Raw genomic sequence first — 15,145 nt, forward strand, 5'->3', positions numbered from 1 at the left:
CAACCGGTGAGTTGTGAGCCGTGAGTGCCTTTAACCGTATCTGTTACTGCTTCCTTTCGGCGGCAAGAGTTACTGGCCGAGACCATCAGGTCTACGTCTCTCTTATTGCTAATTACTCCGTCGGCTTACATCAAATAACAACGGGAAAAAGTATGCTGTTGGTCAAAAGCCTTATCTATCACTTCAATCAATTTATTTCACAAAATATATTCGTGATTATGTATTTTAGGTAGAAAAGGTGATAAAGACTCGGTTTTTGACCTATTTTCGCCATTTCTTGGTCAAATTTCTCAGTTCACATTTTATTTTGAAAGTCTTTTTGCGTTGAACACAGAATTTCATCAATTTTTTTTCCCCTTCTGTGCAAACAGTATTCCATGCACTTTTTGCACCACAAAGCAATTTGCGCAAATAACAAATTACCTTCCTAATTATTGTCTGCCAGCAAAGAATGACTCATATCGCGTCAGATCGCGACTCCCTACCCAGACAGCAAAATCGACATTGAATCAATGTAAAAATGACGGATTTTGCTACCTGGGTACAGAATGGAATTTTAGCACCGCCGACAAACACAAAATGAAACCGCACGCTAATAGTAAACTGTCAATCAAGCTATTGAATATCAGCAAATTTCTTGCATTTCATAACTGGCTGTGACAAAAGGTTTATTGTGAACTTCACAATTATCCGATACCAACATAATCGGGATTAAAAGTTGGGGCAAGAAAAAAAAGTAAAAGTCAAGAAATCTCGGGTTTCTAGCGTCACTGCTTCTATGTAAAATTGCTGAATTAGCAGAGGGCAAAACCATAGGGTCTACGCCAGTAACAGGTACGGTTAAATATTAATCAAAGGGATAAACAAACTGTCACTGTCACTATTATCGCAAATCACTCGGCTGACATTTATGAATTAGCCCCCCCTAATATTTTTTCTGGGTCCGCTACTGCGTAGAGCAAGTGTTCAATTTGGCAGGTTTAGAATAATGATTCAAAAAAAAACGAAGAGATAGCAATTACTGTTATTTGTTCATACAGCCTAAATGCTGTCCAAAATTTGGTTTAATAAAATGGATTCTCTCGTATTTGTCTTGCACTTGAGTAAGTACACTGTGCTTTCTACTTAGGAAAAGTCCACTGAACTTCCTCAGTGCTTATGCTTGTGTCTAGTCAACAGTGGTGCCACGAGTGAAATATGGTCAGGCAGAACATCTCCAGTTGGTCAAGTATTCGGAACTTTGTCTGAGAACCAGTCGGGTTATGGCCTCTAGACTTGCCTCATCTAAGCGTAACCGTTTCGTTTGCTCATTGGTGTTGGACGCTATGATAAAGACATGTTGGGTTTGGGCTTGGCAGAGAGTGCTGCCTGTGAGTGTGGTGAAATGCAGACGCCCGCTGTGCAAACCACCTCATGGCATGGAAGACCTAGTTTCGATTGACAATAACACCAGGCAGTGGCTAACCGATGGGTACCGTGATACATAGCAACAACACGAGAGAAATAGAAGCTTGGTACCACAGAGCAGTACTCTTTGTACCTTGATTTTGATGACGAAGAAGAAAAATAAGGTGATTGAGAATGGCTACGCAGAAAGCTTATAAAAAATACAGCATGTCCACAAACAGAAAGCATTCATGAAACAATTGTAAAAAATTAAGATTTTAAACAATGATCACAAAAATGTAGTCAGTCATTCTTTTATACTGGTATATGAATGTTTTCAGCTCATTGGTAAGGACTAGGTCAATACCAAACACCTATTAACGTTTGCAGAACGCATTTCACCTGATATGCTTTAAGGAAATTTTTCTTCCCAGGGTATGAGCATGAACGACTGCTGCGTAGATCTTTATAAAACTTGTATGACTTTCTTGCATGGTCTAAAAATAACGTTCGAATTGAATTTGTTCACCAGGCATAACCTAACTGCAGACAGCGCACACCGTTTGGGCCTTCCGGCCCTCTCAGGGCAGTAGGTGTTGAACTGTTTTATTCGCAAGAGTACAAACAAACATAGCCAGGTCGAAGACTTTAAGAAACCGGCCTGCCACACCCCGCGGCGGCGGGGAGCGGCGTGATTTATGGGGTGACGATGCACCCGGAGGGTTAAGTCCACCAGCTTAGGTCGCGAGGGCCAGGCTGGGGAGTCAAGGTACCTGTGGAGGGAGAGTGTGGATCGAAACATTATATGGCCCGTCCGCAAATTTAGAATGGCGGAGCGGGCCAGGGAGACAGGCTCTTTCTGCATAGCCCAGAATGAAGCCCTGCGACGGACCGGGCGACCTGTCGCGTGTGGACGCTGGAACCGGCAGTAATTGACCGCCGGGCAGCGCCCACACTGTAAACGAAAAAGGCTCGAAAAAGAACCTATAAGGGAGCTACTGCGAATGGGGTTCTTTTTAAGAAAAGAACCCTTTAAGGGGTTCTTGAAAGAACCTATAAGGGAGCTACTGCGAATGGGGTTCTTTTTAAGAAAAGAACCTTTTAGGGGGTTCTTGAAAGAACCTATAAGGGAGCTACTGCGAATGGGGTTCTTTTTAAGAAAAGAACCCTTTAGGGGGTTCTTGAAAGAACCTATAAGGGAGCTACTGCGAATGGGGTTCTTTTTAAGAAAAGAACCCTTTAGGGGGTTCTTGAAAGAACCAATACAGGGTTCTTTCAATAACCCATAACGGGTTTTTTCCTTAAAAAGAACCTTTTTGAGGTACTATTATGAACCTTCTGAACGTTTGATAAAATACCTTTCAGGTTTTTTTCTTATTTAGTACCTTTTTGAGGTACTATTATGAACCTTTGATAAAATACCTTTCAGGGTTTTTTCTTATTTAGTACCTTTTTGAGGTACTATTCTGAACCTTCTGAACGTTCGATAAAATACCTTTCAAAGTCTTTTTCTTATTTAGTACCTTTTTAAGGTACTATTCTGAACCTTCTGAACGTTCAATAAAATATCTTTCAGGGTTTTTTTCTTATTTAGTACCTTTTTGAGGTACTATTATGAACTCTCGATAAAATACCTTTTAGGTTTTTTCTTATTTAGTACCTTTTTGAGGTATTATTATGAACCTTCTGAAGGTTCGATAAAATACCTTTCACGGTTTTTTTCGTATTTAATACTTTTTTGAGGTACCAACCTTCCTATGGTTCCAATAGACACCTTTAGATAAACTTACAGTGCTATAACTGATGCTTAAGGTTTTATTGAAAAAGACGGTTACAAAGCAAATACCTTCACAAAACACGATTATCAAGAAATCGTGTTTTGTAGAAATGAACAAGTGTAAAGAAAACGAAAAACGATGAAGCATCTTCATTCTTTACATGTAGGACGATAAAAAAATACAGACCACAACAACTACAAAAATTATATAGGATGATCGATAGCTTTTAAAGAGCGCAGAAAACGTACTTGCAACAACGAGATACCGGTACACGTTTTCTGATCTCCTAAATACCTTCCGAGCATCCTGTATAATCACTGCCCATTACAATTTATTCACAAAACGCAATACCTTGCTTGTTACCTCCACATCTAAATGTAAAATGTGGGTAGAGAAAAAAGACAAGGTATGCTTAATGGATTTGGGGTACTGGATGTTAAACACCCAGTAAGTACTCATCAGCACGGCCACAGCATCCACTAAATTATCCATGCCAATTACTTGACACCCGTCAACCATGACAGTGAAGCCATCTTCTTCTTCAAACTGTATAACCGGATATGTTGATTCTGGATTCTATAACAAACAATGAGCATATTATATATCAACTCGATGGCCAGCACAAGTGCGGGCATTGAGCAACATTCACTTCACCAAACAAATAGCCTACAATGGGTGGGAGACACACAACCAAGAGCCTTTTACTTGGTATCACATTTAGCGATTATCAATCAAATGCGATGGCTCGCCATGCAGGACATCAGTAATGTTCTTAATCATCTTTTACATTCTTAATTAGCTTAATTATAATCACCAATTTCCGTAACAAAGCATGCATTGAAAATTGATGCTTATTGCATTGGTTGTGATGTAGCCATGATAACTCTCATGAAAGAGTGACGGTACCGTGAGTATAGCCAGCTTGGATTAAACTAGTTCTTCTCTAAAAAATGATCTATTATCATCTATTAATTAATAGTTGCTATACATACTGTACGAACTACAAATTAGGGAGCGTTCAACGTCAACCGGTAACTGGGGAGGGTACCTGAAAGTTGATATTGGAGGGGGGGTGAAAAGCTGGGTGACGTCAATTGTAAACCCTTCTCCTCAAGCAAAAAAAGATAGTTTAAACTTAACTTGATATAATGAAAATGCAAGTTTAGTTATGTTACCTGTTAAGTTCAGAATGTCCGCCGGCAATTTCTGCTTTTTAACGTCCTGATAAAAACGGTGGTGGCTAGTTTCTGAGAGCAGTTCAACACAATCTTTTTGCACCAGACTGTTCATTTCTTCGATCATCTGCAAAGACAAAAACCTCAAATTAACCCTCACATACATGCACAATTTCTGTCACTATATAGGATATATTAAAACTCATAGTATAAACACAGGGTTAGTTGGATAATAATCCTTAAAGGCGAAATATATTTGTCAATTAATCAGGCTTCTGTGTTTATACTGTGAGTTTACTGCACTGAGCTAACAAGTTCCAGCAGCGATCGCCTGATAGTTGTCGCCTGATATATCTGATGTCAGCTAGATCCCAGTCACCTTACTAACCAGTACGTCACACTGGCTTTAGTCTTTAAATAGTGCCGTATATATATAAAAATGAACGTAATGTTCAACATACCCAAACAGCGGTTCCCAACGACAGATATTTCGCTTGCAGATCGGCAACCGACATTTCGTTCCCATTGTGCAAACACGTGGATCGAGTGCGCAACATTCGGTCGCGAATCAAGCCGTTGTTGCGACAGCTCTCCCCCTTCGCCATCTCCCCTCTCAATTGTTTCAAATGACGCTCAATGTTGAAAGCATCTTCTACCTCGCCAACTAACTGTAAAACACAACAATTAGCACGCACACAACCATAGATACAAGGTTTGCAGTAATAAGGTTTATAGTAGAGTAGACATTGACAGTTGACGGGTATCCAGATGCGACGGTTTCTGAAGACAATATTATAAATTGTAAATAGAAACAGAGAATTAACTGTTGTTTTACAAAGTACAAAGTTGTTGTTATTGTATAAAGAAGACCACGTTGCGTAATCACAAAACAACAGACGAGAACATTAATCTGACGTGAGAGGATCCTTAGAATACAAACTTTTAACCAGTACATCGCCAAAGTACGACATAATTAATAATATAAAGAACAGTATCTTACCAACTAATTGTAGCATACAGATCTTCACGAGTTGATTTCTGCACTTCGATAGTTGGCATAATTACTGATACTATCTTATATATGCAGCAGCAGATGTCTTGACTCTATGTCTATACACTAATCTAACTATCTAAACTGTGAAATGCGTTGTAGTCACCACATACACTGGCTTGACCGGTAAACTGGTCTGACCCGTAAACGTACGATAACTAGTAGAAATTACGTCAAGAGACGCACAAATGCTTCCTTCAGCTTACGAAGACGAAAAAAAAGTTTTCTAAACGACGACTTCAAGCTTGACTGAACAGCGACACAAAACGATAAAAACACAAGGTTGTTTTGATAATTTTACGTTAGTTTTTTGTTTCGCCTACTTGTGTTCCTTTATTTCGTCATGCGTTCTTTATTGTTTTGCACTCTCTTGCACTGATCGCCAAAAGAAAACAGGATTCGTAATTGGCAAATCGGTTTGTATTGCATTCGTTCTAAAATTGCTTATTTCAATATTTCATAATTTCAAAGACAGTCACAAATCGAAAGCTCAAAAGTTACAGCGCAAGTGAAATTGTCTAACACGCACAATAAAGTAGCCTAAATTAATGCACATCAAGCATATTAAAAGCACAAACAAAAACCAAATCAAAAATCGTGTGTCGTTTCATCTCATTTTACAAATGTTGTAGACTATGTTTTAATCATCATCATCATTTGTTCAGTCGATTGGAATTGTCGGTCACGCAATATGCCTTCTCTCTTCACAGCTGTACAGTTTTGCGTTTATCAAACCTTACTGCATCAATATCGGATTGCCCATGCACAAACTGTACAGTCTTGCCTTTACCAAAATGTAATGCACCAATATCAGAATCAACATATCCGGTTATACGGTTTGGAGAAGAAGATGGCTTCACTGTCATGGTCAACGGGTGTCAAGTAATTGGCATGGATAATTTAGTGGATGCTGTGGCCGTGCTGTTGAGTACTTACTGGGTGTTTAACATCCAGTACCCCAAATCCATTAAGCATACCTTGTCTTTTTTTTCTACCCACATTTTACATTTAGATGTGGAGGTAACAAGCAAGGTATTGCGTTTTGTGAATAAATTGTAATGGGCAGTGATTATACAGGATGCTCGGAAGATATTTAGGAGATCAGAAAACGTGTACCGGTATCTCGTTGTTACAAGCATGTTTTCTGTGCTCTTTAAACGCTATCGATCATCCTATGTAATTTTTGTAGTTGTTGTGGTCTGTATTTTTTTATCGTCCTATGTAAAGAATAAAGATGCTTCATCGTTTTTCGTTTTCTAAGGTTGGTACCTCAAAAACGTACTAAACACAAAAAAAACCTGAAAGGTATTTTATCGAACGTTCAGAAGGTTCAGAATAGTACCTCAAAAAGGTACTAAATAAGAAAAAACCTGAAAGGTATTTTATCGAACGTTCAGAAGGTTCATAATAGTAGGCTACCTCAAAAAGGTATTAAATAAGAAAAAAATCCTGAAAGGTATTTTATCGAACGTTCAGAAGGTTCATAATAGTACCTCAAAAAGGTATTAAATAAGAAAAAACCTGAAAGGTATTTTATCGAATGTTCATAATAGTACCTCAAAAAGTTATTGAAAGAACCCTGTATTGGTTCTTTCAAGAACCCCCAAAGGTTTTTTTTTCTTAAAAAGAACTCCCATTCCCAGTAGCTCCCTAATAGGTTCTTTTTCGAGCCTTCTTCCTTTACAGTGTTGTTGCTAAAGAATCTCAAAAAAAAGTTAAAAAAAAACGTTTCGAAAAGAACCTTTCTGCAGGGTTCTTTTCGAAACAAGTTCCGAAAAAGAACCCTAGGCTTAGGGTTCTTTTGGCAAGCAAAGGGTTCTTTTTGCAATAAAGAACCTTTGTTGTTAAAAGAACCCTAAGCCTAGGGTTTTTCTCGAAAAAAGAACCCTAAACGAACCTTTTTCGAAACAAGTTCCGAAAAAGAACCCTAGGCTTAGGGTTCTTTTGGCAAGCAAAGGGTTCTTTTGGCAATAAAGAACCTTTGTTGTTAAAAGAACCCTAAGCTTAGGGTTTTTCTCGAAAAAAGAACCCTAAACAAACCTTTTTCGAAACAAGTTCCGAAAAAGAACCCTAGGTTTAGGGTTCTTTTGGCAAGCAAAGGGTTCTTTTTGCAATAAAGAACCTTTGTTGTTAAAAGAACCCTAAGCCTAGGGTTTTTCTTGAAAAAAGAACCCTAAACGAACCTTTTTCGAAACAAGTTCCGAAAAAGAACCCTAGGCTTAGGGTTCTTTTGGCAAGCAAAGGGTTCTTTTTGCAATAAAGAACCTTTTTTGTTAAAAGAACCCTAAGCCTAGGGTTTTTCTCGAAAAAAGAACCCTAAAAGAACCCTAAACGAACCTTTTTCATTTACAGTGCACGTCTCTTTCACGCGTCCTCGCGCAGGTACTTTGACTCTTATACCCGGTCTGCCAGTAGGCAGAGCGGATAAAATTTGGGGTCTCCCACGAGGAAGAGAGTCGAACCATTTAAGAATAATTTGGCTCTCGTGGCAGACGAATATTCAATAAAAATGTGGAGCAGAGGCTCGATGAATCAATATACTGTAATAAAAAAAAAAGATATGTAATTAATACTCACTGGAGAAGAGTAAGCTTTCATTCGGCGAGCACGGATGTGCACTGGCCAGACGTTGAGGCAGGTTCGCTCAGCTGGGTCGGGGAGGCTAGCGATCGAAACCAGAGGCACTGATAGGCTACATTATCGGTAAAAATAGAAAATTGGGGTAGAAGTTTTGAGGCTGCATCGAGTTGATCAGGGGATCGTGTTGATCAATGCATTGAAAGCGGAGAGATGTTGATCCGAGCGGGCAAGAACAGCGTTACAAGGCGAAAGCAGCGTATGACAGTTCGAAACAATTGATTGATTAGTACATAGAGAATCTAGTGATGATTGAAATTGCTTAATTGCTATTAAACCAGTCTCAAGTCACAATGTACATGAGGTATTTTATTTCCTTCCTTTTTACTTTAGAATGATTGTTTTTGAAGAGACTGGAGTATCATATAAAAGAAATGGCGCAGGTTTATAGAAATAAGGTGATGACATAAGGTGATCAATTTTAAGCCAATATTGTTATAAGGTTATAACGTCTAAACGGTTTGCTGTCTTGCGCGCTCGGATACTTACTGCAACGTTATTAGGGAATAAGTTTCTGATCGCTGATGTCGTCTTTTCTATGACGTAGCCCCTCCACAAGTGAGCCCGGCGTTCCAAGCTTTCCAGACGCGGAAGGATCCTTCGATTGAGAGGGAAGCCACTTTTCTAGCCACCTCTGCTACCTCACGAGAAGGAACGCCCAAGGCCGTCAGAGCTCGAGAGCTCGTCGGGGCATAGCTCCCAAGGGAGCCTACGACAAACGGAAGTGACAGGACGTCCCTGCAAGGGCGCTTCCTGTCTTCCTTTATGTTGACACATAACTCGCCGTACTTGTCGTGTTTTCTGTCGGCGGCTTTTCGAAGAGAATCCGCGCCGTTGTCGAACGGACATGTGACGTCACATACGACCGTGACACCGTCAGGGCGTTGCAAGACGATGTCAGGACGCAGATCAGCACCGCCCGCTTCCACGTGCTGTGGAACCGTACTATCTATGGAAAGCCCGGGTTGCCATTCGGCAGGCACGTGCCCCACGATCTCCCTCAATACTGAATTGTGTCGTTCCGTGACGACAGTCATCACGGTAGGGCAGTGATTCAATATGTGGGGGAGAGTCTCTTCCGCTTTCCCACACGCACGACACATGGAAGGTAGGTAACGGCGGCCATGGCTTGGTTTTGCCTATACACAGGGTATGGCCACGGAGATATATACCTCCGTGCGACGTTTTCCCATTTGTGGAACCTAAGCTCCAAAAAATAGTAGGCTACTACCGCCAACCTTGCCAAAGCGCTCAAACTTCAAGCAGTGAGCTTTGCGCAATGCACAGCAAGGTGCCTCCAGTAAAGTGCTCAATCGGCTAACCTAATACACGTTCTTCTGGTGCAAACTTAGCTGATTATAAAAGCATGAAAATAAAAGCAGATTATGAGCTTATATAGGCTACATCTTGTGATAGTTTAGCTTAGTTTGCACCAGAAGAATGTGTATCATGTTATTTAATTAAATTAGAAGTTATACAAAATGTCAAAATTCAACAGTTTAAATTATCTTTGCTGTGTAGCCAACCGCAAGCCATGCAAACTTTGATTAGGTTCAATCATCAACTTGAAACTTTAACCCAGGGGTTCTTATCCAGGGGTGCACGTTTAACATGTAGCCTGCCATGTTTTTAACCAACAAATTTATATTTTAACATTTCACCGAAACTTATCAGAATTGCAAAATGCATTTCAACGCTGCAAATTCAAAACCTCAATTCTGTTCTCACCATAGCATCTTTTCACATATAAACTAGGTGGGCACTTGCTACCTAGTCCCTTTGCTTGCCCACCTAGCTCTTTCTTTGCCTCCCTAGTTTGAAACTAGGTGGGCAATTTTTAAGACTTAATTTTTGTTTAAATTAGATACAAGTTAAAGAATGAGCAGCTAATCAGTGGTTCTCAACCTTTTTTTGTTGTTACCCTACTCTCCGCCCTGAAGTGAGCCAATTAACCCCAAGATCAATTTTTAAAAACAAAGTGTTTATTGCTATGTATTTCAAAGGGCTAACTATGGCAATCAAAATGCAATAACTTACAATGCTGAATACAAGATGACAATGCGTGGTAAACATTCAATGCGAAGGTTGGACCTGGACTTCAGCCGCCAGCTTTGTGATCCTGCACTTTGTGGTACTGAGATTCTTGCGTCGCTTTTGACATCCAGGCGATTGCGCTTCTTTGTCTTCATTCCCAAGACAGTTCAACACCTTTGTTTACAGCGATACGTTGTTGAAAAAGATGCCAGGATATTTAATGCAGTGTCGCTAATGTTGGTGCGTCTTGGAGTCTGCCAAACCAGAAGGGTTCCAATCCAAGGGTTCCAATTTCCCCTTGAAATCAGGTTTCAACGCTTCGTTTATTCGTAGAGTGATAAATTCTTCTTTGGCCGGAAAGTCGTCATCATCCACCTGGCCGTCATCACAGGTGAAGGGCTCAGTGCAACATTGGAGACTAGCCGTGGTCAAATTCGGAAAAGTTGGCCAATGTCCATCTTCTTGGCTTGCTGGCCTAAGTGGTCAGCTATGTCTTCCTTCAACGCCGCTGTCAACTCAAGTCCATTGCCTTCAAAGTAGGCTACATGTCAAGCGTCTGAAACTGCACTACTGTGCCTCTTCCAACTCGGTTGTTGCACAATTTAACCTTCGCGATAAATACAGCTACGCCTATTTTGGTGTCGATCACAGTTACATTCTTGTCTTGAATTAAAAAATTGTCTTTGTTCAATTTACCAAAGATATCAGACAGGTAGCACAGCTGGGAAATTCACTGTTGGTTAGGGAAATATTCATCCAAGTCGGACTTCTTTTCTATCAGAAAAACATGGACAGCCTCACGAAGTTCGACCAGGCGGGTTATCACCTTGCCACGAGACAGCCATCGTACTTCTGAGTGCTACAGTAATGCTTCGTATCTTTCTCTCATCTTCTTGCACAGTTCCTTGAAAAGATGGCTGTTCAATTCCTTTGCTTTTATAAAGTTCACAACCTTCACTTGCTTCATTGTTTCCAAATCGGGTCTTGTTACCCCCCAAAATAGACAAATTACCCCCGGGGGTAATTTACCCCCAGGTTTGGAACCACTGAGCTAAATGGAAAGCTTTAGCATACATTTAGAACTTATGAGCCTACCTTTGACATTACTTATAATATCCTTAATGTTCCATTCAAGCAGATTAATTATCAATTTGTGTTGTGAGTAACCTACCTCAAATTTTGTGTGAGATTCTGAATGTCTGAATTACCGAAGTTTGTTTCCTGATTTTCAACAAAATAAAATACCAGCTCTTTAGAATCATCTAATTCTGTAAAGATTCAACTCATTATAATATCTTAGCAGTTGTGTTTGATATATAGGCTATTATCATAGTTGTTTCTTTTTCCTTTAAGTTTAGTACAAGAGATCTCTGCCACTAAATGTTGCTAGATTAAAATTTATTACATTATTATTTACAAAATATTGTGGGCGGAGATGAATATAGGAATCAATTATGGGTCTCAAAAGTTTAGTCTAGTTATAATATGCCTTTTCACTCACAATTTGCCTAAGAAATCTACATTTTTAAGCTTAGCCTACATGTTTTACGCTCGTGAAAAAAATGCCCTTTTTCCCATCATTTACGCGCGAAAAGTGCCCTTTTTAACACAACTCTCGAGCTAAAAGTGCCCTTTTTTGAAAATTTGCCCACCTAGTCCTGTTCCAGACAATTGTTCACCAAATCAAACGTCATATAAAACCGTTCAGGTCTACTGAATCTTAGCGTATAACGTCATGGAATTTTTCCTAAAAAATGAGCCAAGATTGCATTATCGTTTGTAAGACTTGTATCACACCTGTTGAAACATTGCATCATCGCCTTTGAACACCTGTTGAGAATTGCTTCACAATTCCTTTCATTATTGCGTCACATTAACTGCTTACGTGCATTTGAGATATCGCAAATTATTCTGATCATTCTTAAAATTGTTACTTGGAAGTTGGTCGCATATTTAATTGTTTTGCTTATTGCTTGCTAGCTGGACAAAATTTCCGTCTTTTATCTAAGTAGTTTGGATTGCAGTGACAAGTTTTTAGTAGTGTATTGCGTTGCACCCCATTTTCGATAGCCGCAGGCTAATTTTAAAGAAATACACTTTTTGAATAGACGTCTCAGAAGAGTGTTTCTTTTTCGGTCATTGCATACAGACGAACGGATCCGGGAATCTTATGTTACAATTTTCCCACGGAGAGATTATGGTCTACCGCTGTGACCAAGTCTAAATTTGTGAAAAGATGCTATGGTTCTCACGGAACTTAGGTCACGCTTCCAGTTAACAAATACTACTCTCACGGAATTTAGCTCACAACATCTGTATTTCTAAAACGACATAACTATGTAATCGGTTTCGCTTTCATAACTCTCACGATAGGCTATTTATTCATAAAAAGGTACTACCGGTATATTATGAACTTTGCGGGGAATCGAAAAACGATCACACTCAAAAACAGACTGTGGAAGGAGAAGGTTAAATTCACGGCGGGAGAATGTCGCGCTTCTGGCACCCGTCGCAATAAACTAAATTGGTTAGAGTTAGACATATTTCTCAATTTCCCGAATAGCAAACTTGTAACTTTGATTAAATAATAACTACATTGAACAAATACATTTAACTTGTTTAACTTTTGTACGTAGCCTAATCATACCCCTAGACTAGACTAGACAGACTAAATTATCATTATAATAACCAAAAGACAGCATCAGCTAAGCAAAACCCCGGAGTTTTACCGTTATGTAAAACAAAAAGCAATGGAAATTAAGACCTTTTTTTATTCGATTGATAATGGGGTAGTAAGGATGAAAATAATTAATTTTTGAAACGTTTGCTGAACATGAACATTAGTTCAAGATTTTGAAATTTCATTTTCTGATTAGATTGACCAGTTGTTCCAACCATTTTGCTCCTAAAATCCCCATGTGTTTTCGTTTACATGAATTGCCAAGTTGAATAAGAAACCTTTAACCTGAAACAAACTATTGACTGTGTATCACGTGAAATCGTGACTAATGAATAGGCTACTCACATGTTTAAAGCAATCCCTATCGCATGTGGAGTCGACTTTATAGGACTCAGTTCGTGGAGGAATGAACAACTGAAGTGGAGTTGATAACAAGCCAATTCTTATTATTCCTGCGTCATACTTCCTCAATGTTGGAGTGTAGTAGATTCTCAGTCCTGATGAGTCTTTGATATTTTGTACTGAAGAATACAATTTGTAGCTCAGCAAGTCAACGACATGCTTAGTCGATTTCACATCAACTAAAAAATGACATCTGACAACTGAAGAATTTTCTGCTAACCTTTTAGATCATGATTATTATAATGAACTGTGAGCTTGATGAATTTGAACCCGTCTGGTCCCCCAAAGGGGTAGCCCGCATTTGCAGGAGGAGGTATGGCCTGATGAGAAACGTAGCACACATCAAGATAAATATACAAAGTGAGTAGCCTAATAAAGTATAAACAACCTTATATGGATCCCTAATACTTATAGGCTATGCTACTTCTTAGATTATAAAATGAGCTAAAAAACACAAAACGAAAGGACTGGGAAACACGTCAACAGCAAATTCTCGCAATAGAAAAATAAACTGAAATCTTAGAAATTGCAGAAAAAATGTGAAGATGAAGAGACAAAAGAAAGAATTAATAGGCCTCTGCATGGTATGGCTAGCCTGGTCAGCTTATTTGTAATCTGTGGGACGCTGTAGCAAATGTAATGTTTTGACTGGTAGACGCTTTAAACATATGACAATTTTCGCTATAAACCGGTTGACTGCAGTCATTGTGAGCCTTCTAGCACTAGCACTCAGTTCATTCTTTCTTTGAACTTTGTTTGGTAATTAAAGAGGAAAAAAGTAATGGCAAGGGTGGGAATCGAAGCCACGTCATCGAAATGACAACCTCCCTAACCTCAACCCTGAAAGCTGTACAGCAGGTCATGCTGCAGATGGAGAAGCAGTTACTCGATTTAGTTTCTATCGGAAGTATTTCGAAACGAACGCTCACAATATCACTTGCACGTAACACTCCATCTACTGCAGCGACCTACAGATTTTAAATACGCTTCTGGTCAATGAGGTGCAAGTTGGTATTTTAAAGATATTAATTGACACTTGTGAAATGTTCATTCTCAGACAAAGAAAGAAACTTTTATAATAATTTTCACTAAAAGGTGAGTCCCACGCTTGATCCAAGCATTGGGGAATGAAAAGAGAATGTTTTCATTGTACTAAGCCATCGGCACAAACAAAAGTAAGGAGGCCAGTTCCTTTGTCTCGACCGCCTTTTTACCCACCTAATTTATTACACCTTTGGTAGAGGTGAGCTGTGTTATTTAACAACCACCTTGAACTGGGAGTCGAACCAGGAATGTATGATTCCAAACTAGCGCCTTACCCGCTGCGCCATTCCACCGCTCACAATTTTCACCAAGTTGCTTGGACAACAAATCAGCCGTTTTTTACATTGATTCAACGTCTGCATTAATTCAATGATTGATTTGCTATCTGGGTTATTCTCAACGGTGCTAAAGTTAACCAAACAAAAGATATTTACAAATGCAAATACAAACTTCGCTTCCAGAAGCCCAACTAAAAATCAATTCATGGCAACTTTCAAAGTCTGGATGTAGGTCGGAAACGCATGATTCACTGTTGCCGGTAATGGTGCTATTCTGCCGAAAATACAAACAATGTCATGGAAATGCTAAAGCAACTTAATTTAAAGTGATTTTTTATGTGTTCACCAATAAAACGACCACTCGACTTTGTTGCATTTCGATTTTTAACAAAGTAGGATTGTAAATGTGAGCGTCAAAACTCTGCTGTTTTGGCCTCTATGTCCACAATAGTGGGGTTCCCACGCACTCAGTCATTTCAACTTGATGCAAAAGTTTCGTTTTCAGTACCAATTTGAAAGTAAGGACCTATAAAACAATTTTGGTCCGAGTGTCAAGCTGTCAGATGAAAAAAAACAAAATGGCCGCCAAAATCCAAGATGGCGGCCAATTTCCAGATTTTTTCACATTATGCCTCGTAACTTTTGTACTATTGAACCTAGAAGGGTGATTGTGGTCTCTA

General features: G+C 39.3%; 2 protein-coding genes across 2 annotated transcripts in view; both read right to left on the minus strand.

Moving 5' to 3' along the window:
• The window catches only part of LOC145776023 (DBH-like monooxygenase protein 1), a 78,141-nt gene that overhangs the window by 41,621 nt on the left and 21,375 nt on the right, over positions 1-15,145 (minus strand). Inside the window, exons 6-9 of the mRNA XM_082587433.1 lie at positions 14,638-14,739; positions 13,364-13,463; positions 13,087-13,262; positions 1,789-1,883 (exon numbers count right to left, since the gene is read on the minus strand). Coding sequence (XP_082443559.1) covers positions 1,789-1,883; positions 13,087-13,262; positions 13,364-13,463; positions 14,638-14,739 — 473 coding nt within the window. The remainder of the gene's footprint in view (positions 1-1,788; positions 1,884-13,086; positions 13,263-13,363; positions 13,464-14,637; positions 14,740-15,145) is intronic.
• Positions 3,205-4,981, minus strand: LOC145776359 (uncharacterized). Its single transcript, XM_082587756.1, has 3 exons — positions 4,801-4,981; positions 4,340-4,466; positions 3,205-3,740 (listed from the first exon to the last, which is right to left on the minus strand). Exons 1-3 carry the CDS (start codon positions 4,942-4,944, stop codon positions 3,706-3,708), a joined length of 306 nt encoding a protein of 101 aa, XP_082443882.1. The 5' UTR covers positions 4,945-4,981; the 3' UTR covers positions 3,205-3,705.

Source organism: Aplidium turbinatum, chromosome 8, assembly GCF_918807975.1.
Source record: "Aplidium turbinatum chromosome 8, kaAplTurb1.1, whole genome shotgun sequence".
NCBI classification, from domain to species: domain Eukaryota; kingdom Metazoa; phylum Chordata; class Ascidiacea; order Aplousobranchia; family Polyclinidae; genus Aplidium; species Aplidium turbinatum.